The 26413-nt window shown below is 42.5% G+C and overlaps 1 protein-coding gene and 1 long non-coding RNA gene across 2 annotated transcripts in view; one reads left to right on the plus strand and one right to left on the minus strand.

Annotated features, from left to right (window-relative positions):
• Positions 1 to 13219, plus strand: part of slc1a3a (solute carrier family 1 member 3a) — a 31334-nt gene extending 18115 nt beyond the window's left edge. Inside the window, exons 4-10 of the mRNA XM_084176527.1 lie at positions 4118 to 4322; positions 5150 to 5192; positions 7894 to 8168; positions 8921 to 9154; positions 9273 to 9467; positions 10045 to 10179; positions 10678 to 13219. Coding sequence (XP_084032653.1) covers positions 4118 to 4322; positions 5150 to 5192; positions 7894 to 8168; positions 8921 to 9154; positions 9273 to 9467; positions 10045 to 10179; positions 10678 to 10885 — 1295 coding nt within the window. The 3' untranslated portion in view covers positions 10886 to 13219. The remainder of the gene's footprint in view (positions 1 to 4117; positions 4323 to 5149; positions 5193 to 7893; positions 8169 to 8920; positions 9155 to 9272; positions 9468 to 10044; positions 10180 to 10677) is intronic.
• Positions 12498 to 16272, minus strand: LOC311141264. Its single transcript, XR_014614208.1, has 2 exons — positions 15813 to 16272; positions 12498 to 15721 (listed from the first exon to the last, which is right to left on the minus strand). It is a non-coding gene; the product is annotated as an uncharacterized lncRNA (long non-coding RNA).
• Between the last annotated feature and the right edge of the window lie 10141 nt (positions 16273 to 26413).

Raw genomic sequence — 26413 nt, forward strand, 5'->3', positions numbered from 1 at the left:
AGGGAGAGAGAGAGACGGAGGTAGAGAGAGAGAGAGACTGAGGTAGAGCGAGGGAGAGAGAGACGGAGGTAGAGAGAGAGAGAGGGAGAGAGAGATGGAGGTAGAGAGAGAGAGGGAGAGAGAGACGGAGGTAGAGAGAGAGAGAGACGTACAGTTAGGGAAAAAAAGTATTTGATCCCCTGCTGATTTTGTACGTTTGCCCACTGACAAAGACATGATCAGTCTATAATTTTAATGGTAGGTTTATTTGAACAGTGAGAGACAGAATAACAACAAAAAAATCCAGAAGAACGCATGTCAAAAATGTTATAAATTGATTTGCATTTTAATGAGGGAAATAAGTAAAACTCTGCAAAACATGACTTAGTACTTGGTGGCAAAACCCTTGTTGGCAATCACAGAGGTCAGATGTTTCTTGTAGTTGGCCACCAGGTTAGCACACATCTCAGGAGGGATTTTGTTCCACTCCTCTTTGCAGATCTTCTCCAAGTCATTAAGGTTTCGAGGCTGACGTTTGGCAACTCGAACCTTCAGCTCCCTCCACAGATTTTCTATGGGATTAAGGTCTGGAGACTGGCTAGGCCACTCCAGGACCTTAATGTGCTTCTTCTTGAGCCACTCCTTTGTTGCCTTGGCCATGTGTTTTGGGTCATTGTCATGCTGGAATACCCATCCACGACCCATTTTCAATGCCCTGGCTGAGGGAAGGAGGTTCTCACCCAAGATTTGATGGTACATGGCCCCGTCCATCGTCCCTTTGATGCTGTGAAGTTGTCCTGTCCCCTAAGCAGAAAAACACCCCCAAAGCATAATGTTTCCACCTCCATGTTTGACAGTGGGGATGGTGTTCTTGGGGTCATAGGCAGCATTCCTCCTCCTCCAAACACGGCGAGTTGAGTTGATGCCAAAGAGCTCCATTTTGGTCTCATCTGACCACAACACTTTCACCCAGTTCTCCTCTGAATCATTCAGATGTTCATTGGCAAACTTCAGACGGCCCTGTATATGTGCTTTCTTGAGCAGGGGGACCTTGCGGGCGCTGCAGGATTTCAGTCCTTCACGGCGTAGTGTGTTACCAATTGTTTTCTTGGTGACTATGGTCCCAGCTGCCTTGAGATCATTGACAAGATCCTCCCGTGTAGTTCTGGGCTGATTCCTCACCGTTCTCATGATCATTGCAACTCCACGAGATGAGATCTTGCATGGAGCCCCAGGCCGAGGGAGATTGACAGTTATTTTGTGTTTCTTCCATTTGCGAATAATCACACCAACTGTTGTCACCTTCTCACCAAGCTGCTTGGCGATGGTCTTGTAGCCCATTCCAGCCTTGTGTAGGTCTACAATCTTGTCCCTGACATCCTTGGAGAGCTCTTTGGTCTTGGCCATGGTGGAGAGTTTGGAATCTGATTGATTGATTGCTTCTGTGGACAGGTGTCTTTTATACGGGTAACAAGCTGAGATTAGGAGCACTCCCTTTAAGAGTGTGCTCCTAATCTCAGCTCGTTACCTGTATAAAAGACACCTGGGAGCCAGAAATCTTTCTGATCGAGAGGGGGTCAAATACTAATTTCCCTCATTAAAATGCAAATCAATTTCTAACATTTTTTACATGCGTTTTTCTGGATTTTTGTTGTTGTTATTCTACCATTAAAATTATAGACTGATCATTTCTTTGTCAGTGGGCAAACGTACAAAATCAGCAGGGGATCAAATACTTTTTCCCCTCACGAGAGAGAGAGAGAGAGAGAGAGAGAGAGAGAGAGAGAGAGAGAGAGAGAGAGAGAGAGAGAGAGAGAGAGAGAGAGAGAGAGAGAGAGAGAGAGAGAGAGAGAGAGAGAGAGAGAGAGAGAGAGAGAGAGAGAGAGAGAGAGAGAGAGGCCATAAAACACTGTATTTCCTTCCATTGCTTTCTAGAAAAAACCCATATTGTGGCCAGGCATTTCATGACCCCTCATAAGAGGGAAGTGCAGAGGTTTAGAGGGTGGGTGGGTGGGTGAATGGGGAGATAGGGGGTGGGGCCGTGAAGGTTATACAAGGGGTGTGTGGTGGGGCCTCTGCTCACATGAACCTGTCCTTAGTTCTAGCCCATGGCTAAATCAGGCCAATCCATTTTTATACACTAATACAGTCCATTCGGAAAGTATTCAGACCCCTTGACTTTTTCCACATTTTGTTACGTTACAGCCTTATTCTAAAATTGATTAAATTGTTTTCTTCCCCTTAGAAATTTTTGCAAATGTATTAAAAATAAGAAACTGAAATACCAAATGTTTTGCTTTGTCATAATGGGGTATTGTGTGTAGATTGATGAGGGGAAAAAAAAACAATTTAATCAATTTTAGAATAAGGCTGTAATGTAACAAAATGTGGAAAAAGTCAAGGGGTCTGAATACTTTCCGAAAGCACTGTACTTCTGTTTTGCTCGTCTGGATGTATGTATCATCCCTCCTTTAAAGTAAACACCACATTGTTGATGCACAGTTGGCAATGTAGGCCTAAACAGTGCCTTGATTGGCACGATCAGTTGTCTTCAAGATGTTTTTGGCATAAAAATGGGTCATAAAAATCACTGTTCATAAAAAGGTCTAAATCAATATGGAACATCAGACAGTAGACTATGTGCATTTGCATCAGTTCAATAAATGAAGGAACCCTGTAGGCAACTTCTACTTCTGACAGGCCTCAAATAATTAGTTCACATTTGTCTGTTGTGGTAATGCCAGAGATCTAGTCTGCGTCCCAAAAGGCACCCTATTCCCTATATAGTGCACTACTTTTAAGGGAATAGAGTGCCATTTAGGATAAAAGCCCTATACAACGTTAATGGGCTCATGCTGATTGTCAGGGACCTATAGGAACTGAAGAGGTATTGTGCTGGATGGCTGTGAATTTTAGTTGGCATAAATGTGACGGACCCCTTTCAGTTATGAAGTCCTAACATCACAATGTCTCCTCTACGCTCTTAGAAAAAAAGGTGCTATCTAGAACCTAGAAGGATTATTCTGCTGTCTCCGTAGGATAACTCTTTGAAGAACCCTTTTTGGTTCCAGGTAGAACCCTTTTGGTTCCATTTATAACCCTTTTGAGTTCCATGTAGAACCCTTTACACAGAGGGTTCTGCATGGAACCCAAAAGAGTTCTACCTGGAACCAAAAAGGATTCTACCTGGAACCAAAAAGGGTCCTCCTATGGGGACAGCTGAAGAACGCTTTTGGAACCCTTTTTCTAAGAGTGTACAGCACTTTGGTTTAATGAACAATCTCTGTATGAGAAAGTAATTATTTCACTCTAAAGGATGAAATTGCAGAGGCTGCATTTCTTGTTGCCAGGGTGACGGGGGAGAATCAATGTAGCTGTGCAAGCCGGACTAAGTCAACAAGTTTTCCCAGGGCTGTCCAAAAGAGAAAGGGCGGGGGGGGGGGGGGGGGGGGAGTAAAGAAAGAGAATTGCAGGCGATAAGATTAGTGTGTAAAGGGGGAGAGAGAAGGAGAGAGAAGGAGAGGGACTAGGGCAGAGGGCCATGTACGGGTCACACAGTGCAACTCTGAAAAGAACACATGCATCACATCTCATTCACACAAAAGGCTGAACTGGAGGAATACCCCATAAGGACAGCTGACACTGAAAATATGTCGCTAACTAACGTCATTGCTACTGATGCAAGGTCATTGTCCCAGTATGTTTTCAGCCCCAAAATAACAATATTTCGTTCTGTTTTTCACTTTAACTTTTACATTCTTTACATCCCGTCAAAGAGATTCAAACTCAGCTACAGGGACCCGGCTGAAGCAGTCCAGCCTGGAAGTCACTTAGCTAGTTTCAATTCCTGTGTGAGAATACGTCAGGGCAGAGTGGTTGGCTTGCGTCCCAAATGGCACCCTAGTCATTATATAGGGAATAGGGCGCCCTTTGGGACACAAACTTGGTGAGCATGACAGGTCTGGGATCGTCATCAAGTGTTTTCTCTACTCTCGACTGTCTCGTGTTTTGTGTTACACCAAGACATATGGACCCTGGTCAAAATTAGTGCACTACAAAGTGAATAGGGTGCCATTCGGGGCGTGGTCTTTCTCTCCTCTCAGACTGACTCACCAGGCTGTTTTTTCTGTCCCACCAGGCATGGCAGCATTGGACAGCCGTGCCTCTGGGAGGATGGGCATGCGGGCCGTTGTGTATTACATGACCACCACGGTCATCGCAGTCTTCATCGGCATCGTCATGGTGCTCATCATCCACCCTGGGAAGGGCTCCAAGGAGGAATTCAAAAATCAGCAGAAGATCGAACAGGTCAGCCCTGCTGACGCTTTCCTGGACCTCATCAGGTAGGCCATAATTATTGTAGCGTATTCAGCGGGTGCCCCGACCGGGTCCAGCGATTGTCAGTTCAACACCTTAGCCGTTACGCCAAGAGATCTGAAACCTGCTGACGAGGTCACTAGGTGTTGGGTTAGAGTCACTACTGTACATTATACTGCTTCCTGTTGCTGTTCTGTTGTTGTTTCCTGTTGGTGTTCTGTTGTTGCTTCCTGTTTCTGTTGTTGTTTCCTGTTGATGTTCTGTTGTTGCTCCCTGTTGCTCTTCTGTTGTTGTTTCCTGTTGCTGTTCTGTTGTTGTTTCCTGTTGCTGTTCTGTTGTTGCTTCCTGTTGCTGTTCTGTTGTTGCTTCCTGTTGCTGTTCTGTTGTTGCTTCCTGTTACTGTTCTGTTGTTGCTTCCTGTTGGTGTTCTGTTGTTGCTTCCTGTTTCTGTTGTTGTTTCCTGTTGATGTTCTGTTGTTGCTCCCTGTTGCTCTTCTGTTGTTGTTTCCTGTTGCTGTTCTGTTGTTGTTTCCTGTTGCTGTTCTGTTGTTGCTTCCTGTTGCTGTTCTGTTGTTGCTTCCTATTTCTGTTCTGTTGTTGCTTCCTGTTGCTGTTCTGTTGTTGCTTCCTGTTGCTGTCTTGTTGTTGCTGTTCTATTGTTGCTTCCTGTTGCTGTTCTGTTGTTGCTTCCTGTTGCTGTTCTGTTGTTGCTTCCTGTTGCTGTTCTGTTGTTGTTTTCTGATTTCCTCTTGCATTCACATGAATGATCAGTTTGTCACTGTAAAGGAAAATAAAATGCAAGTACAACACTTTTGCTGTACTGAGATTTGATTGGTTTGTTTCTCTCTTCTAGAAACATGTTCCCTCCAAACATTGTGCAAGCTTGCACACAGCAGGTAAGTCCTTTTCTGTTCCACAATGTAAACCTGGACCGTACATCGATCTCACTGACAGATTTGAATGAAGGGAACAATGTGAAACCCAGATCAGTGCCGTATCCAGATAGTATTAATGAAGTCTAGTAATATAACCCATAGGGGCATATCAAAGTCCACTGCTTATGGCGAATACACTGAGTATACCAAACATTAATATAGAGTTGCACCTCCCCACCCCTTTTTGCCCTCAGAACAGCTTCAATTTGTTGGAGCATGGACTCTACAAGGTGTCAAAAGCATTCCACAGGGATGCTGGCCCATGTTGACTCCAATGCTTCCCACAGTTGTGTCAAGTTGGCTGGATGTCCTTTGGGTGGTGGACCATTCTTGATACACACGGGAAACTGTTGAGTGTGAAAAACCCAGCAGCATTGCAGTTCTTGACACAAACCGGTGCGCCTGGCATCTACTACCATACCCCATTCAAAGGCACTTAAATAATTGTGTTTTGCCCACACATACACAATCCATGTCTCAATTATCTCAAGGCTTGGAAATCCTTCTTTAACCTGTCTCCTCCCCTTCATCTACACTGATTGAAGTGGATTTAACAATTGACAAAAAAAAAGGGATCATCGCTTTCACCTGGATTCACCTGGTCGGTCTATGTCACGGAAAGGGCAGGTGTTCTTAATGTTTTCTACACTCAGTGTATATGACATATTATACCTATAATATAATATATATATGCCATTTAGCAGATGCTTTTATCCATAGAGACTTACAGTCATGCGTGCATGCATTTTACATATCGGTGGTCCCAGGAATCAAACCCACTATCCTGGCATTGCAAGCGCCATGCGTTACCAACTGAGCTACAGAGGACCAGGTCTTTTATGTTATAAAGTGTGTTGGTTATTTCATTGTTAATCTGTTCATAGAAGTCGACCTACCTGTATACAGCGCATTCAGAAAGTATTCAGACCCCCTGACTTTTTCCACATTTTGTTACATTACAGCGTTATTCTACAATTTATTAAATAAATAAAAATCCTCATCAATCTACACACAATACCCCATAATGACAAAGCGAAAACTGGTTTTTAGAAATTTTAGCACATTTATAAAAAAGAAAAAACCGAAATACCTTATTTACATAAGTATTCAGACCCTTTGCTATTAGACTCGAAAAAAAAAAAATATATTTTTTTTTTAGTCATTTAGCAGACGCTCTTGTCCAGAGCGACTTACAGGAGCAATTAGGGTTAAGTGCCTTGCTCAAGGGCACATCGACAGATTTTTCACCTAGTCGGCTCTGGGATTAGAACCAGCGACCTTTCGGTTACTGGCACAACGCTCTTACCCACTAAGCTACCTGCCGCCCTTGAGGTCAGGTGCATCCTGTTTCCATTGATCATCCTTGAGATGCTTCTACAACTTGATTGGAGTCCACCTGTGGTAAATTCAATTGATTGGACATGATTTGGAAAGGCACACACCTGTCTACATAAGGTCCCACAGTTGACAGCGCATGTCAGAGCAAAAACTAAGTAATGAGGTCGAAGGAATTGTCCGTAGAGCTCAGAGACAGGATTGTGTCGAGGCACAGATCTGGGGAAGGGTACCAAAAAATGTCAGCAGCATTTAAGGTCCCCAAGAACACAGTGGCTCAGTGGTGTAAAGTACTTAAGTAAAAATACTTTAAAGTACTACTTAAGTCGTTTTTTTGGGTATCTGTACTTTACTTTACTATTTATATTTTTGACTACTTTTACTTTTACTGGGAGAACCTTCCAGAAGGACAACCATCTCTGCAGCACTCCACCAATCAGGCCTTTATGGTAGAGTGGCCAGTAAAAGACACATGACAGCCCACTTGGAGTTTGCTAAAAGGCACCTAGAGGACTCTCAGACCATGAGAAACAAGATTCTCTGGTCTGATGAAACCAAGATGGAACTCTTTGGCTTGAATGCCAAGCGTCACGTCTGGAGGAAACCTGGCAACATCCCTTCAGTGAAGCATGGTGGTGGTAGCATCATGCTGTGGGGATGTTTTTCAGCGGCAGGGACTGGGAGACTAGTCAGGATCGAGGGAAAGATGAACGGAGCAAAGTACAGAGAGATATTTGATGAAAACCTGCTACAGAGCGCTCAGGACCTCAGACTGGGGCGAAGGTTCACCTTCCAACAGGATATCGACCCTAAGCACACAGCCAAGACATCGCAGGAGTGGCTTCGGGACAAGTCTCTGAATGTCCTTGAGTGGCCCAGCCAGAGCCCGGACTTGATCCCGATCGAACATCTCTGGAGAGACCTGAAAATAGCTGTGCAGCGACGCTCCCCATCCAACCTGACAGAGCTTGAGAGCATCTGCAGAGAAGAATGGGAGAAACTCCCCAAATACAAGTGTGCCAAGCTTGTAGCGTCATACCCAAGAAGACTTGAGGCTGTAATTGCTGTCAAAGATGATTCAACAAAGTACTTAGTAAAGGGTCTGAAAACGTATGTAAATGTAATATTTCCGTTTTTGCTTTGTCATTATGGGGTATTGTGTGTAGATTGATGAGGGGAAAAAAAGATTTAATCCATTTTAGAATAAGGCTGTAACGTAACAAAATGTGGAAAAAGTCAAGGGGTCTGAATACTTTCCGAATACACTGTATATCTACAACACAAAAATCAATAAAGCTTTGCACCTTTGCCCTCCATTGCCCTCCAGTTTAAAACGCAGTACGGTAAGAGAGTGGTCCATGTGAAGATGACAGTGAACGACACCCTCTTCGTCCTGAACGGGACCCAGGGCCAGTATATCATGCGGGAGGAGGTGATCCCCATCCCGGGGCAGGTGAACGGGGTCAATGCCCTAGGTCTGGTGGTGTTCTCCATGTGCTTCGGTCTCATCATCGGCAACATGAAGGAGCAGGGCAAGCCCCTCAGGGACTTCTTTGACTGTCTCAACGAGGCTATCATGAGACTGGTGGCCATTATCATGTGGTGCGTGGTGCAGTTAGGCATGGTTTGAATTAGATATAGGGTGAAGTTGCCCCTAGACATTGATTTTGGTTCAGCGTTTAGCATTTTCCCCACTAATGCTTAAATGTATGATTGGGGAAGTGGAAGCTGATCCTAAATCTGTACCAAGGGGAAACCTCACCCCGGAGTGTTCAAATTACAAGTTGGCTGGGAATTATATTGTGGCTGGGAATTACAGGGTGGCTGGGAATTACAGGCTGGTTGGGAATTACAGGGTGGCTGGGAATTACAGGCTGGTTGGGAATTAAAGGGTGGCTGGGAATTACAGGGTGGCTGGGAATTACAGGGTGGTTGGGAAATACAGGCTGGTTGGGAATTAAAGGGTGGCTGGGAATTACAGGGTGGCTGGGAATTACAGGCTGGTTGGGAATTACAGGGTGGCTGGGAATTACAGGGTGGCTGGGAATTACAGGGTGGCTGGGAAATACAGGCTGGTTGGGAATTAAAGGGTGGCTGGGAATTACAGGCTGGTTGGGAATTAAAGGGTGCCGGTCTCTCACCCTTTTAATTTACCTCTAAATCTATCCAATAAAGATAAAATACTTTTAAAAAATAAGCAAAGTATAACTTGGTGTTGTGCACTATGTAATGGTTGAAATGTGTTGAGCTTGACGGTTCTACAAAGACGTGATGTAGCTAACTATTAGCACTCGCTTGGTATTGTGAGCCTAAATTTTGACGTGGGATTTATAATGCATTTTTTTCTGCATCAGGTATGCACCCGTTGGTATCCTGTTTCTCATAGCTGGGAAGATAGTGGAGATGGATGACATCACAGAAATGGGCAGCCAGTTGGGCATGTACACTATAACAGTCATCACTGGCCTATCTATCCATGCCTTCCTGGTGCTGCCTACACTCTACTTTGTGATCACACGGAAGAATCCCTTTGTGTTCATCGGTGGAATCCTACAGGCTCTCATCACCGCATTGGGGACCTCATCTAGGTGAGTTGTCATGATGATAGACAGTAGATCTGCCTTTTCTGACTCCTAATGTCTCGTTTGTCTGTCTCTCTCTCTCTCTCTCTCTCTCTCCTTTCCTCCTGTTTCACCTCACCCTCAGCTCAGCCACGCTGCCCATCACCTTTAAGTGTCTGGAGGAGAACAACGGGGTGGATAAGAGAGTGACGCGCTTCGTGCTGCCAGTGGGCGCCACCATCAACATGGATGGCACCGCCTTGTATGAAGCTCTCGCGGCTCTCTTCATAGCCCAGATCAACAACATGGACATGAACTTTGGACAGATCCTCACTATAAGGTATGTCCATCCAGTCCATTAACCAAGCTCTTTGGGGACGAATCGTGACTCACACTTAGTCTGCCACTAACATCAATGCAAATTCCTGGGCAAAGGAGGAGCTGCAGAGGTTGGTTTCCTTGAAACTGAATGAGTCAAGGGTTTGTTAAGCAACAGTGTGAGTGCTTGGAAATGAAACGTTTGTTACAGAAGCAATGTGTCCACAGAACTAGAATGAGTAGAATGGGCATCCCCATTCAAGTCAATTGTGACATATTGGGTAGACTGGCAGCCATTTTGAGTGTACCCATAGCCGTAAAGCAGGAAGTAAAAGCAGGAAGTGTATTCATCTAATCCAGCGTTTCCCAAACTCTGTCCTCAGGACCCCAAGGGGTGCACTTTTAGTTTTTTTGCCCTAACACTACACAGCTGATTAAAATTATCCAAGTTTGATGATTCGTTTATTATTTGAATCAGCTGTGTAGTGCTAGGGCAAAAAAAAAAAACATGCACCCCTTGGAGTCCCGAGGACAGAGTTTGGGAAAACCCTGATTAATCTAATCTATTTCTTTGGTTGTGTCTCTGTCCTGTGGAATAGCATCACGGCCACTGCAGCTAGTATCGGTGCAGCTGGGATACCACAGGCTGGACTGGTCACCATGGTGATTGTGCTGACCTCTGTTGGACTGCCCACCGATGACATCAGCCTCATCATTGCAGTGGATTGGTTCCTGTGAGTACAGTCTATTTTCTGAAAACAATTATTTCTAGTTTGAGTGACATTCCCTTCCCATTCCATTCTCCCCCAATCCATCTGTTTCTGATTCTATCAACATCTGATTCCTCTAGAGATCTCATGCATGGGCTCTACCGGCTATGCATTTCCGCTTTAATAACTGAGGTTATTTAAACATACCCATTGTGTTCAACGACAATCATAGCATCCATCCCAGTTTGTGAAATGATACACCTGGTTTCAGTTTGCCAAATCTCCAATGGAAAACAAACAGGTTTTGTCTGTAAGGAATAGGCTTGGTGGTGCATGCCTTTGCAAAATGTCACACCAAAGCTTTGCCTCTGTGCAAACCTTTCCTTTTCTTTGGGGGAGAAAAATATGTTAGAAAAGGGTCCCTTGTAGGAAAGCTGAAAGAGTAATATTCTAAGAGTGTTCTATTCCCTTGTCTGCACGGTATATTATCCCTAACCACCGGACTCCCTCCATTTCATTCAGGGACAGGTTGCGTACCACCACTAATGTATTGGGAGACTCGATCGGCGCAGGTATTGTTGAGTATCTGTCTCGTCATGAGTTACAATCCAAGGATGCGGAGATGGGGAACTCTGTGGTTGAGGAGAAAGACAAGAAATCCTACCAGCTCATCGCCCACGAGAACCAGTATGAAAATGAGAAACCTCCAGACAGTGAGACCAAGATGTAGGACTACACTTTGACCACTGTATATGAACACTCGATAGTCCAACATGAACAACTCTGAGGATATAAAGGCTTTTTGTGTGTTCTGTAATCTTTACAGACGTTAGTGATACATTTCATATTTGGTGTTTTTTATCCCATGGTAATGGGAAGCAACCCATATCGATCCTCTAAACACTTTTTTTTTTTTTACGATATTGTTTGTTTAGACCAAAAAGCTAAACCAAGAGTATATACAGTGTGTATTTTATTTGATCAAGAGTTCTGCAGCTGTTCGTGCTGATTAGATTTCATTGAATAACTTCTGCAGCTGTTCGTGCTGATTAGATTTCATTGAATAACTTCTGCAGCTGTTCGTGCTGATTAGATTTCATTGAATAACTTCTGCAGCTGTTCGTGCTGATTAGATTTCATTGAATAACTTCTTGATATTAATCTAATCAAGAAGATACAGTGGGGTCTGAAATTATTGACACCCTTGATAAAAATGAGCAAAAATGACTGTATCAAATAAATAGAGTGATATCGTATGCAACAAAAAAAACGGAAATTCTATTTTTTTATACTAATAGAATTGTGCGGGGAAATAGATTTTGTTTAACAAGTAATGTATTTTTTTTCTCCAAAAGGTAGGGGTCAAAATGATTGACAACCCTGTTTTCAATACCTTTTAATACCTCACCTTGCGAAGATAGTGGCACTGAGCCTTTTTCTAAAATGTTTTATGAGTTAGAGAACACATTGGGGGATCTTAGACCATTCCTCCATACAGAATCCTTCCAGATCCTTGATATCCTTCATATGTGATTATATACTGCCCTCTTCAATTCAAACCACAGGCATTTTCATGTCATCCAGCAAATGTAAACGCCTTGAGTTTGCTAAATGGCATTGGCACTTGGACTAGAACCGGTGCTTTGGTCAAATGACATGAAAATAGAGCTCTTTGGCCACACAACAGTGGTGGGTTTGGTGTCAAATGAGAATGCATAATCAGAAAATAACCCCATACCTATGTAAAATATGGTGGTGGAGCTTTCATTTTATGGGGCTATTTTGCTTCCACTGGTCCTGGGGCCCTTTTTAAGGTCAACGGCATCATGAATTTATCCAGTAACAGGACATTTTAGCCACAAAGAAATGGTTAATTGGCAACTAAATCTACATTTTGCAATGGCCATCTCAGTCTCCGGACTTGAAACCCATTGAAAACCTGTGGTTTGAATTGAAGAGGGCAGTCCATAAGACTAAGGATATCAAGGATCTGGAAGGATTCTGTATGGAGGAATGGTCTTAGATCCCCCCCCAATGTGTTCTCCAACTCATAAAACATTTTAGAAAAATGCTCAGTGCCATTATCTTCGCAAGGTCAGATAAAAAAAAAAAGTTATTACCCATTAAACAAAAATATATTTCTCTGAGCAATTGTATTAGTACAAAATAATATAATTTAAAAAAGAAATGGAGAATACAATATAGCTCAGTATTTGAATTATTTTATACAGTAATTTTTGCTCATCTTGATCATGGGTGTCAATAATTTCGGACACCACTGTAAATCAATGGCCTAGTATGGATTACAGACCTAAAATGTGGAACTTCTGAATGAGATACCCTGCAAACAATAACAAGTCATTAGGACATCCCCAGGATGTCACAAAATGGCCGCCTAAAGTCGTCAGGACGTTGTGTCATGGTCCCCTGGAGGTTTTTGTCTAGTTCCCAGTTTGTCCCAGGGACGTCACCTAATGTTTGCAAAGAAATGTTCCACCCGCCCCCGCCCCTAGTTTCATTACACATTACCCCTTGTTCCTGTTGCCAAGCCCATCAAGGCCCTGATTGGTGAACCACTGATCCAGTCACAGCTCTTTGTCTTTTGGCAATGCTAGAGAGGTTTCTGTTTGTAAAACTGCCAAAATATTAGTTTCAACTAGAGGTGGGAGTTGAACAGCATGACATTTTCTCATAATCGTACCAAAAACATAAACAATTTCTGTATGTTACAATTTTGGTCATGCCTTTTTTGTATAAAGATATACAGGGATCCCTGTTAAGGTTGAACAAGTTTCATGATTTGATACTGAAACCCTAAAACCCTGTCTAAGGGCTCTATTTTAACAAATGTAATGTAATGGTACATCTTAGCGTTGGCGGTAGCGTTATAGGTTCGAGGGTGTGTCAGATTTTTTTTTGTGCTATTTTCACAACCGTAATTATGGCCGCAATAGCTGGAGGTGGCACTAGAGGGCTGGGTTTTGATGAATAAACAAGTTGTGGGTGTGTCGAGGCTTGGCTCCTCACTGGCCAATCAGAACATGCTCCATGGCTAAATAACTTATGTGGTTGCTTCAAGTTGTGTATTTACGATCTTTTATGTATTGTGTTGTCATCACATCTAATGCGAATGTTAGTCCATTATAGCCTAGTTCCTTAAATAGCCTGCCCCATATTAGCTAAATATGATGACAACATTGTTCTAATTGCATTGCTTCAGTTTGGTATACATTGTTAAACATAGGCTGTAGCGTTCTCACTAATATAGGGGCTAGGCGTACTGTTTATTTCAGTCTGGACATGCAAAACGTAATCAATAAGCAATATTAAATTCACTAGGCTATTGCTAAAGCCTAAGAAGACAGTATATCATTCTAATCAAATACAGTTACAGGCACCATAATACAGACAAGGCAACTTAGACTATGGAGGGTTTTACTCACATCCGAACTTTTCACAGGAGCTGGATAAAGATCCAATATAAAGAGGAAGGGGGAATGTCCACTCACCTTTATACTACTCGTCATGTTTTATAAACATCATGGAACCATCTTACAGATCATATTTGCACTTCTCCAGAAATAGAAGATGAAATTGCATTTGAGCCTTGTACGTTCTCACCATAAACCCTTGGAAGGTGAATCTTTCTAATAGGTTTATCAAGTTAATCAAATTAAACGAAAAACAATACGTTTTTCAAACAACAATATTTCTAAATAGGATGGAGTCAGAAGCATGATATGATAAATCGCTTCTCTCGTTCCATGGCACCGTGTGCACACATAGGCCTAAATGCCTTTACGCAGAATATTTGCAGGTCTATACAAATACTAGGCTCCTATCAATTGTATCGTTGCCAATGTGCAAGGCAGATTCTCAAAAAAGTCGGCCATTGATATGGCATTATAGGAGGACTGAATAATTTGGAGGAGCGTGTCTTTGGTAATCGGAGAAGGGGCGCTCTTTGAAAACGGGGATGGATAGCCTAGTTGAACAAGCGAAATTCAGGTAGACCATTTAAAGCCCCTTTAATCATAGGCTACTTGGCTAATGGCCAGGATAAAAAGCAGCACTATGTGATGCTGCTAAACCAGCCTTGATTAAGGGGAGGATAGGTTATGCTTGGTTTTCTATCAAATTAAACGAACTAGGGGGGAAACCAATCGTTTTTTTATGTTTCTAAATACGACATTCACCGGCACAAAAGGCACATCTCTCCTTCCATGGCGTCATGGCTGGATTGCTGCGCTTCCTTTCTCAAAATGAATGCCATTATCAACTGTGTTACATGTTAAGACCTGCTTTTTGTAGGTTTTAAAACTTCCCTTTAGCGCTGCTAAAATTGTAACTTTTGCGCTTGTTTTTAAGGACACACCTCAAATATTGCCACCCCTCCCACCTCAGCTCCATCGAGCTGATGTTAAACAGCTAAATTGCCAAACCTGGCGTTAGGGCTGGAAAATGCTAGTTCGCCAGTTTTTACATGATGAAATTGCAAACTAACGTGCCTTTGACACTTTCACCTCCTTAGAGCCAGATGTAAATAGAGCCCTAAATGTACTTGGTACTTTTCAGTTTTTATACTTTTTAGTCTATTATACTCATAGAGATCCTATTAAATTGTAATTCCTAATTCTATGGTTATACTGTTGTAATGATTGGGCAGAAGAAAACCTAGAATTTAGAATTGAGTGTGGTTGTTATGTAACATACCCAAAAGGTGCGACAAATAAAACTTGAATTAACATGAAAATTGAATTAACTAATACAAAATGTAATCAGGCTCTAAAGATAGCTCTAAAACTCATATAGAGAGAAGTTTACATTTATTTTCAATGTCTTTGCTAGAAATTGCTTTGTATAGAAAATAGGTTTTGATATATTTACATTACATTTACATTTTACATTTTAGTCATTTAGCAGACGCGCTTATCCAGAGCGACTTACAGTTAGTGAATACATATTATTTTTTATACTGGCCCCCCGTGGGAATCGAACCCACAACCCTGGCGTTGCAAACGCCATGCTCTATCAACTGAGCTACATCCCTGCCGGCCATTCCCTCCCCTACCCTGGACGACGCTGGGCCAATTGTGCGCCGCCCATGAGTCTCCCGGTCGCGGCCGGCGGCGACAGAGCCTGGATATAGAACATGTAGGTACCTACAAATTAACTGTAGATTTGAAGAGTAAAATATCACTTGAGGAGGATGACTGCTGTGAAGTTGCTGTAAAGACATTCCTTTGAGAACTAGAGAACTAGAAGAACCTCCCTAGCTATTAAGAACCCCGTAGCTATTAAGAACCTCCCTAGCTATTAAGAACCTCCCTAGCTATTAAGAACCTCCCTAGCTATTAAGAACCTCCCTAGCTATTAAGAACCCCGTAGCTATTAAGAACCCCATAGCTATTAAGAACCCCGTAGCTATTAAGAACCCCGTAGCTATTAAGAACCTCCCTAGCTATTAAGAACCTCCCTAGCTATTAAGAACCTCCCTAGCTATTAAGAACCTCCCTAGCTATTAAGAACCCCGTAGCTATTAAGAACCTCCCTAGCTATTAAGAACCTCCCTAGCTATTAAGAACCCCGTAGCTATTAAGAACCCCATAGCTATTAAGAACCCCGTAGCTATTAAGAACCCCGTAGCTATTAAGAACATCCCTAGCTATTAAACAACTCCCTGAGTGTGTCCCAAATGGCACCCCAGTCCCTATATACATAGTAGCCTATTTATATTACACTATTTTTGGCCAGAGCCCTAAAGCAGTGCACTATAAGGGAATTGTGTGCCATTTGGGACACATCCCAAATCCCATATCTACACCGGCTGATAAGTGAAACTGAAGCTATGTGAAACAACCTTGTGAAAAGATTTGAGGAGTTCCATTTGTTTACAATTGATCTTGGTGTCATGTTTGATATGTTTCTTTGTTAGAGCTTGCAATAAATAATGAAAACACAAAAATCCCCCCAAAACTGAAAGCAAATGTAGATTTTTCTTGTATAGATTTGAATAAAACATGGACCTTAAAAGACTGGTGTCATTTTGTGTTTCCTCATCGGTCCTCTTCTCTACTTGTACTTTTATGTTGTTTATGATAAAACATGTACAAATCAAAACAACCATGTGATCTGATATTCTTGAAAATGATTATATGCACGTTGGCATAGAAATACAGGTTTTAAATGTAGCGAGAGGAATATATATATATTTTTTAAATGCCCCCCCCCCAAAAAATGCTAACCTCCCCTGTTATTGTAATGGTGAGAGGTTCGCATGTCTTGGGGTATGATATTTGTGCGTCTGTAACCTTCTTACTCATCATTATTCACGATTGTACAAAATGTGCTGTAATGTCTAAATGGTTCACCCGATATGGATGAAAATACCCTCAACTTAAAGCTGACAGTCTGCACTTTAACCTCATCGTCATTGTATCACTTCAAATCCAAAGTGCTGGAGTACAGAGCCAAAACAACAACAAATGTGTCACTGTCCCAATACCTTTGGAGCTCACTGTATAGGTTTGTGTAGCGTGAGGCAGCTTGATGTACAAGTACTCCCCCTGGACAGGACGCTAGTCTATGTAAGATGCAGTAGGTTAAAATAAATACTATGGGCACAGCGTAAAATACTCATCACCAATCAAAAAGTATAATTCATGCAGCTACAGTGGGGAGAACAAGTATTTGATACACTGCCGATTTTGCAGGTTTTCCTACTTACAAAGCATGTAGAGGTCTGTCATTTTTATCATAGGTACATTTCAACTGCGACAGACGGAATCTAAAACAAAAATCTTGAAAATCACATTGTATGATTTTTAAGTAATGAACTTGCATTTTATTGCATGACATAAGTATTTGATACATCAGAAAAGCAGAACTTAATATTTGGTACAGAAACCTTTGTTTGCAATTACAGAGATCATACGTTTCCTGTAGGTCTTGACCAGGTTTGCACACACTGCAGCAGGGATTTTGGCCCACTCCTCCATACAGACCTTCTCCAGATCCTTCAGGTTTCGGGGCTGTCGCTGGGCAATACAGACTTTCAGCTCCCTCCAAATATTTTCTATTGGGTTCAGGTCTGGAGACTGGCTAGGCCACTCCAGGACCTTGAGATGCTTCTTACGGAGCCACTCCTTAGTTGCCCTGGCTGTGTGTTTCGGGTCGTTGTCATGCTGGAAGACCCAGCCACGACCCATCTTCAATGCTCTTACTGAGGGAAGGAGGTTGTTGGCCAAGATCTTGCGATACATGGCCCCATCCATCCTCCCCTCAATACGGTGCAGTCGTCCTGTCCCCTTTGCAGAAAAGCATCCCCAAAGAATGATGTTTCCACCTCCATGCTTCATGGTTGGGATGGTGTTCTTGGGGTTGTACTCATCCTTCTTCTTCCTCCAAACACAGCGAGTGGAGTTTAGACCAAAAAGCTCTATTTCTGTCTCATCAGACCACATGACCTTCTCCCATTCCTCCTCTGGATCATCCAAACTTCAGACGGGCCTGGACATGCGCTGGCTTGAGCAGGGGGACCTTGCGTGCGCTGCAGGATTTTAATCCATGACGGCGTAGTGTGTTACTAATAGTTTTCTTTGAGACTGTGGTCCCAGCTCTCTTCAGGTCATTGACCAGGTCCTGCCGTGTAGTTCTGGGCTGATCCCTCACCTTCCTCATGATCATTGATGCCCCACGAGGTAAGATCTTGCATGGAGCCCCAGACCAAGGGTGATTGACCGTCATCTTGAACTTCTTCCATTTTCTAATAATTGTGCCAACAGTTGTTGCCTTCTCACCAAGCTGCTTGCCTATTGTCCTGTAGCCCATCCCAGCCTTGTGCAGGTCTACAATTTTATCCCTGATGTCCTTACACAGCTCTCTGGTCTTGGCCATTGTGGAGAGGTTGGAGTCTGTTTGATTGAGTGTGTGGACAGGTGTCTTTTATACAGGTAACAAGTTCAAACAGGTGCAGTTAATACAGGTAATGAGTGGAGAACAGGAGGGCTTCTTAAAGAAAAACTAACAGGTCTGTGAGAGACGGAATTCTTACTGGTTGGTAGGTGCTCAAATACTTATGTCATGCAATAAAATGCAAATTAATTACTTAAAAATCATACAATGTGATTTTCTGGATTTTTGTTTTACATTCCGTCTCTCACAGTTGAAGTGTACCTATGATAAGAATTACAGACCTCTACATGCTTTGTAAGTAGGAAAACCTGCAAAATCGGCCGTGTATCAAATACTTGTTCTCCCCACTGTACATAATGTAATTGATATGAACATAAGCCTGTAACAGAGTGTGGTTTCTAATATTATAGTGTAGATTTCCACTTCACACGTGTCCCAAAAGTACAATATATGATAAATGGTCATGTGAAGGGAGAAACTGGAGGTGCCACGTCACAATGGGGTTCGGTGGGAGTGTGTAAGGCTCAAATGGATCAGGAGCTGATTGGACCTTAGCTGTGACACATGTGAATACATTGTGTTTTGCTGACATCTTGAGGACATGTTTATAACTGCTTCTTCACTTGATTTTCAAACGCTCTTCAGTAAACCTCATTATTCTAATGCCATTCAGTGTATTTGATTCAGCCTAAAAAGCACCAGCTTGTGAACTCCCATACAAAGATAAATATGCATTTAAAATATATTTTTGGGTGCATTTTAAGGATACATGTAAATATATTTAAAATTGGCCTAACATATTTTTCAAAAATATATTTAAAGGTCCAATGTAGCCGTTTCTTTTTTTTGGAATATCAAATCATTTCTGGGCAACAATTAAGAACCTTACTGTGATTGTTTTCAATTAAAATGGTCAACAACAAAAAAATAGCTTCTTAGCAAAGAGCAATTTCTCAAGCAAGATTTTTGCTAGGACTGTCTGGGAGTGGTCTGAGTAAGGAGGGAAAAACTCAGAACTAGTTATTATTGGCAGAGAGGTTTGGAACTCTTTCTTATTGGTCTATTAACTAATTTACCTCCTGGTGATGTCACCAGGCAGGTCAAAGCTCCATCCCACCAAAACAGGCTGACATTTCAGGCGGTCTTTTCAAACAGCTCTTACACTGAACGGGCATTATCATCATTTTCACAATTTCACAGTATTATACCAACCTTATAGTGTGGAAATATATATAAAACATAGGGAAATCTAGTTTTTGACTGTACTAGGCCTTTAATAGATTTAAAATACATTTTTGACATATTGCATATATACATGTACCACCTTTCAAGATGCTACTCCTTCTTCCCTGCACATGCGTCCTCCTCCTCCCAGCGGGAGTCAAGATAGAGGTGTTTAGAGCCCAGCATGTAGGGGGAATGAAGCAAAAAAAAAGAAACACCATTCTAAAATGCACACCACACATGCGAGCGGTTTCATGAGCTAGGTTTCCATCCAATTGGTGACAGATTTTCATGTGAATATTCAAAAATCTGCATAAAAACAGTATGCTCATTTTCCCACCAGAGATGTGTTTCCATCAAGCTGACTTTTTGCGGATAAAAGGCTGTGCGTGATGCCGTGCACATAAAAATAACTTTTGCAGATAAATTCCCATGTACCGGATACAAAATATGTTAAATGGGTTTTCATCACATTTTCAACTCAATTGATGGTGTTGTCACACACACACACACAAAAAAATGTTTTAGGCTATAGCGAATGTGCCCACTTTGGTATTGCCACATGTGCCTTAGCCGACAGCTCGCAGATACAGTGCGGGTATAACCTACGTCACGTGTCAAACTCATTCCACGGAGGGCCGAGTGTCTGCAGGGTTTCACTCCTCCCTTGTACTTGATTGATGAATTAAGGTCACTAATTAGTAAGGAACTCCCCTCACCTAGTTGTTTAAGTCTTAACTGAACTGAAAAACCTAAATCCAGCAGGATGGTAGGAAGATTGATGTATTATCTGGAACATAGTGGACTATTAAGTCCATAGCAGAGTGGATTCAGAAAAGGAAGGACTAGCCTTGATGCATTAGTTAAAGTTAGTACTGAGGTGACCAAAGCCTTGGCAATGAAGGAATTGATGTCAATAGTATATTTTTATATTGAAAAAGCATATGATACAAAGTGGTGGGAAGGTTTACTGATTAAATTGAATGGAATGGGTATTAGTGGGAGAATGTATAACTGGATTACGGATTTCTTGTTTGACCTAACCTTCCAGGTCAGGGTGGGATTGGAGTTATCAAGAGAATATGAGGTGGAAAATGGAACTCCACAGGGTAGTGCTATTAGTCCTATCTTATTCACATTGATGATTGATGATATCTTTGGGATATCAGACAGGGGTGGCGTTATACAGTGAATTCAGAAAGTATTCAGACCCCTTGACTTTTTCCACATTTTGTTACGTTACAGCCTTATTCTTAAATGGATTTTTTTTTTATGTCCTCATCAATCTACACACAATACCCAATAATGACAAAGCGAAAACAGTTTTTTTTTAATGTTTGCAAATGTGTTAAAAATAAAAATAAAACAGGAATTTCTTATTTACATAAGTATTCAGACCCTTTGCAATGAGACTCGAAATGGAGCTCAGGTGCATCCTGTTTCCATTGATCATCCTTGAGATGTTTCTACAACTTGATTGGAGTCCACCTGTGGTAAATTAAATTGATTGGACATGATTTGGAAAGAAACATACTTGTCTATATAAGGTCCCACAGTTAACAGTGGATGTCAGAGCAAAAACCAAGCCATGAGGTTGAAGGAATTGTCCGTAGAGCTCAGAGACAGGATTGTGTCGAGGCACAGATCTGGGGAGGGTACCAAAACATTTCTGCAGCATTGAAGGTCCCCAAGAACTCAGTGGCCTCCATCATTCTTAAATGGAAGAAGTTTGGAACCACCAAGACTTCCTAGAGCTGGCCTCCCGGCCAAACTGAGCAATCAGGGGAGAAGGGCCTTGGTCAGGGAGGTGACCAAGAACCCGATGGTCACTTTAACAGAGCTCCAGAGTTCCTCTGTGGAGATGGGAGACCCTTCCAGAAGGACAACCATCTCTGCAGCACTCCACCATTCAGGCCTTTATGGTAGAGTGGCCAGACGGAAGCCACTCCTCAGTAAAAGGCACATGACAGCCCACTTGGAGTTTGCCAAAAGGCACCTAAAGGACTCTCAGACCATGAGAAACAAGATTCTGGTCTGATGAAACCAAGATTGAACTCTTTGGCCTGAATGCCAAGCGTCACGTCTGGAGGAAACCTGGCACCATCCGTACGGTGAAGCATGTTGGTGGCAGCATCATGCTGTGGGGATGTTGTTCAGTGGCAGGGACTGGGAGACTAGTCAGGATCGAGGGAAAGATGAACAGAGCAAAGTACAGAGAGATCCTTGATGAAAACCTGCTCCAGAGCGCTCAGGACCTCAGACTGGGGTGAAGGTTCACCTTCCAACAGGACAACGAACCTAAGCACACAGCCAAGACAACGAAGGAGTGGCTTTGGGATAAGTCTCTGGATGTCTTTGAGTGGACCAGCCAGTGCCCGGACTTTAACCAGATCTAACATCTCTGGAGAGACCTGAAAATAGCTGTGCAGCGACACTCCCCATCCAACCTGACAGAGCTTGAGAGGATCTGCAGAGAAGAATGGGAGAAACTCCCCGAATACAGGTGTGCCAAGCTTGTAGCGTCACACCCAAGAAAACTTGAGGCTGTAATCGCTGCCAAAGGTGCTTCAACAAAGTACTGAGTAAAGGGTCTGAATACTTATGTAAATGTGATATTTCCGTTTTTTATTTTTAATAACGTGATGTGTGGTTTAGAAGGAGTCAGGCGCAGGAGGGTAAATCTCAGAATAACTGGTTTATTCTGTAACACAGCGGTATGCAGCAATGCGTAAAACACTCCAGTGCGGAAATACGGTGCACTGGAAAACAACAAGGCACACAGGTGAAATATCCTGACGATACAAAATACAAAAGAGCTCTACCGAGCTATAGTCATCTCCACAATAAACAATCACACACAAAGACAAGGGGGCAGAGGGAACACTTATACAGGTACTGATGAGGGGATATGAACCAGGTGTGTGTAATAAACAAGACAAAACAAATGGAATGATGAGATGAGGAGCGGCAGTTGCTAGAAGGCCGGTGACGACGAACACCGAAGCCTGTTCGAACAAGGAGAGGAGGCAGCTTCGGAGGAAGTCGTGACAAATACATTTGCAGAAATGTCTAAAAACCTGTTTTTGCTTTGCCATTATGGGGTATTGTGTGTAGATTGATGAGGGGAAAAAATACAATTTAATTCATTTTAGAATAAGGCTGTAACGTAACAAAATGTGGAAAAAGTAAAGGGGTCTGAATACTTTCCAAATGCATTGAATGCAGATGATGGTGCGAAGATGTCAGTGTTCAATTATATGGAGAACAAATGAAAATAATTTAAGTATTTTGGGCTATGGTTTGTTGAAAAGCTTATATGGAGACAATAGTTGGTCATGACTGGGGGGCAGATAGGCAGTCTTTACCGAATAGTTATTGTACTTTGACGACATCGTCTATAGATTATGGGTGCTTTGTATATGGTTCTGCGGCCTTTACATCGCTGTTGTGCCTTGATAGGATGCAAGCGAGGGCACTCAGGATGTGCGATGGTGCATTTAAAACTACACCGGTTGAGGCTTTACAAGTAGATACTGGGGAAATGCCACTATCCCTTAGAAGAGTTTAGCTAGCCCTGGCATACTGGGCAAGACTGAAGGGTAGTACGGTAGATCATCCTACACTGACAGTATTGGAAGACTTCTGGGAATATGAATGATATCAAAAGAGGGGTTTTGGGCCCAGAAATGGGAAAAAGGGTTGATGAATATGGACTCAGAGATATTGTTATAGGGCCATCTGTGGCAATAGAAAATGTGCCACCGTGGTTTTATACAAGACCACATGTTGATCTTAACCTGATAGAAGAAAATAAACAATAGTAATTAGTTGTATTCTTGTCTTGCGGTGTATACAGATGGTTCAAAGGATCCCATGAATGGGAAGACAGGAGCAGGTGGATTTATTCCTGAGTTTGATGTTTAATCTATGCAAGAGACTAACTAATGATGTATCTGTATATTCAACAGAAATGGTTGCGATAATTGTTGGATTGCAATGGATAGAGGAGGCGTAACCAAGAAGAGTAGTAATATGTTGGGACTCTGCATCCGTTTTGTGTAGTTTAAGATCTGGAAAGTCAGAACTTGGGGATATATGGTTAAAACTAATGATGCTGTTGTTATGGTTACAAAGAAATGGTATTGAAATTCAGTTCTGTTAGATTCTGGCTCATACAGGAGTTAATGTAAATAATATAGTAGATATAATAGCAAAAAGAGCAGTGAAAAAGAATATTGTGGATTTACAGGTGCAGTTGGGTAGAGAGGAAATTAAAATATTGATTTGGAAAAATGGGTTAGATTGCTGGCAGAGACAATGGGATGAAAGTAGTAAGGGCAGACATTTTTATAGTACAAGGAAATCTGTACGGGAGACAGTGTCATAATGGGAACAGAAGGGAGGAGGTTATGCTGTGTAGGATGAGATTAGGGCATACAGGATTTAATTCATCTGAAATTCATCTGAAATTGAAATTGATAGGGAAACATGGTACTGGAATGTGTCATGGCTGTATGGTAGAGGAAACGGTTGAACACCTATTATTATTTTGTGAACTGTATGTTGTAGAAAGGGAGAGGTTGTTTGACAGGGTCAGAGAGGTTGTACGGGAATGGGGAGTGGGTGGTATTTTGGGTGGGGATGATGGGATAGTGAGGTTTGTAGGGAATTATTTTATTAGAAATGCAGGGTTAGTTAAGAGAATATAGGGATGTAGATAGGTCGTGACCGGCCTCACACTCCAGTACAGTAGTTGGCGGTGTATGCACCTACCAGTTGGTTGCGATTTGCCAAATAAAAGTTGAAGAAGAAGAAGACAATCCAGCAGACATTAGGCCCTCTATGGAATGACTTGGACACCCCTGGCCTACATGATGAGATTATTATGGACAAAACAGTACGATTATTTATATTTGTCGAACGGCAGCCAAGCATTGATCATCATGTCACCAGAATAAGACCCTCGATATTTATTGGAAAGGAGCATCAAGCTTATCACCTTGCCCTTTCACCACCCTGTGAAGTTCATCATAACTTATTTCATCTGTAGCCTAATAAACTGCATGCATTCCTGAGTCGTAGTGGGAGGACCACACAACATGTCATCCCGTGACTCCAAGTTTAGCCTACTTTGATATTATGGTTGTTATATCAATATTTGCTCGTAAAAGCGGTTCCACTAACATTTCTCGCATAATTAGTTTTACCAACACAAAAAGATCCCGCCTTGTCTAGCATATTTTGTTTTGTCGACATTTGGAAATGTCCATCAGGCCTGTTGTGAAGTTCTTTATCCAACGTACTTTACTCGCATAAAAACGTTGGATGGAAACCTGGTTAGTGGAGGGAAAGTGGACGAAAATGCGCTTGTATGAAATGACTCTCCTCCAATCACACGTCATCAGGCAAATGAAGTTTACAGAGTGGAATCCCTAAATGAATGTATAAAGTGATAAAACTAATTGAGCTAGTTGTGCAAGACATTTGATAGATAAAAGGATAAGTAGCATATCGTTTTTAAATGTTTGCATGCTTTTCTACTTCGAGAAACAGTAGCTGATTCAAAAGGGGTGTGGCAGATTTAAAAAATCTTCTGTAAAGGAGTCGGTTAGGATACGCTTGTGTTTCCTCGCCAAAAGGAGGCTACTAAATTAATTAACACACTCCTCGACCACCTATTGGTTTCAGGGTCACGGAGGAGAGAGCACGGACTTTTGCCCAAATGAGAAAACCCCAGGGAAGGAAGGCTCCAAGATGCTGCTCTTTTTTCCCTGCATGTCCTTCTTCTTCTGCTTCTTCTTCTGCTTCTTCTTCTTCTTCTTCTTCTTCTTCTTCTTCTATGGTATTATGGCGGTCCGCAAACAAACGTAAGAGGTGCATGCCGCCACCTACTGTACAATTAATTATACTTGGTGATACAAAAAAACTATTAGCCCTAATAAAAAAACACCACCCCATTCCACTATTTAACCCTATCTAATCCTACATCAGGCCAACTGCCTGGGAGAACAGAACACTACCATTCAACACCCTCTGTAACTCTTCTGCAGTAAAATCTCGTAATCCCAAGTATTTCTCTGCAGCTGCCAGCACAACATCTATTTTCCATGACATACGTTCTATTTCTGTGGTACAGTTGATAACCAAGGCTATGAATGCTAAGAAGCCAGATTTAATGAAGCACATATTATTCCAGTCACTCTCTATTGGCCTCGGCCTACTCACAGGGATCCTCTCAGGATCCCTCGCCCTGGACCCATCTTCCTCTATTACTCTCTGCACTGCCTCAACATACAACACCTTCTGTATTACTCTGATCCTGGCAACCTCAACCTGTCTTTCTCTCACCGGACACTTCTGATCTCCAGCACCATGGGTACCGATACAATTAACACACACAACTTTTCCCACCGATACTACACATTCCTTTGCCTCATGCCCTCCTGCACACTTCTCACATCTAGGAATCTCCCTCCTACACACTGCTGCTACATGACCATAAGCTTGGCACCTAAAACACTGTAATGGGTTCGGGACAACATCTCTCACGGGATCACTTGACACATCCTAACTTGACTTTAAAGACTCTGCATCAAAACTCAGCAGAACAGACAGTGTCTTCTCTTTTTCACCACGCTCTCCATCGGGTCTGCGTCGGACCAAACGGAGGGCATCACATACACCGGGAATCTTCCATTTCAGTTGATCCTCCTCAACACTTAACACTACTCCAGTTATCATTCCTTTCAATGGCGCCCTGCTCCGGAGAGCAAAGCAAGTCACACTTCTTGTCCCTAGGCATGTGGTTTGGAGCGCCCGCTCCCTCTGGACGGAAGAAATGTAAGAAATCATCACGAGTCCACTTGGAGTTACTTTCACCGACTCAACAGTCCCCAACCTCTTCTCCACCCAACCTGACATCACATATGGATCCGCCAGAAGGCAATGATACATTCTCTCCAAAAATGTCACTCCCACTGGGCCAGAATCCTCTTTATCATCATTGGGAAGAGGCTTGACCTAGGCCATCTTCACCACACCTGCCACCGCAGGCAATTCATCCTCACTCTTGTCAGATTAAGTGTTGTGATTTATCCAACGTCCTCTCTTTGAATGAGAG

This window comes from Coregonus lavaretus, assembly GCF_964263955.1.
Source record: "Coregonus lavaretus genome assembly, chromosome: 14".
Classification (NCBI taxonomy): Eukaryota; Metazoa; Chordata; class Actinopteri; order Salmoniformes; family Salmonidae; genus Coregonus; species Coregonus lavaretus.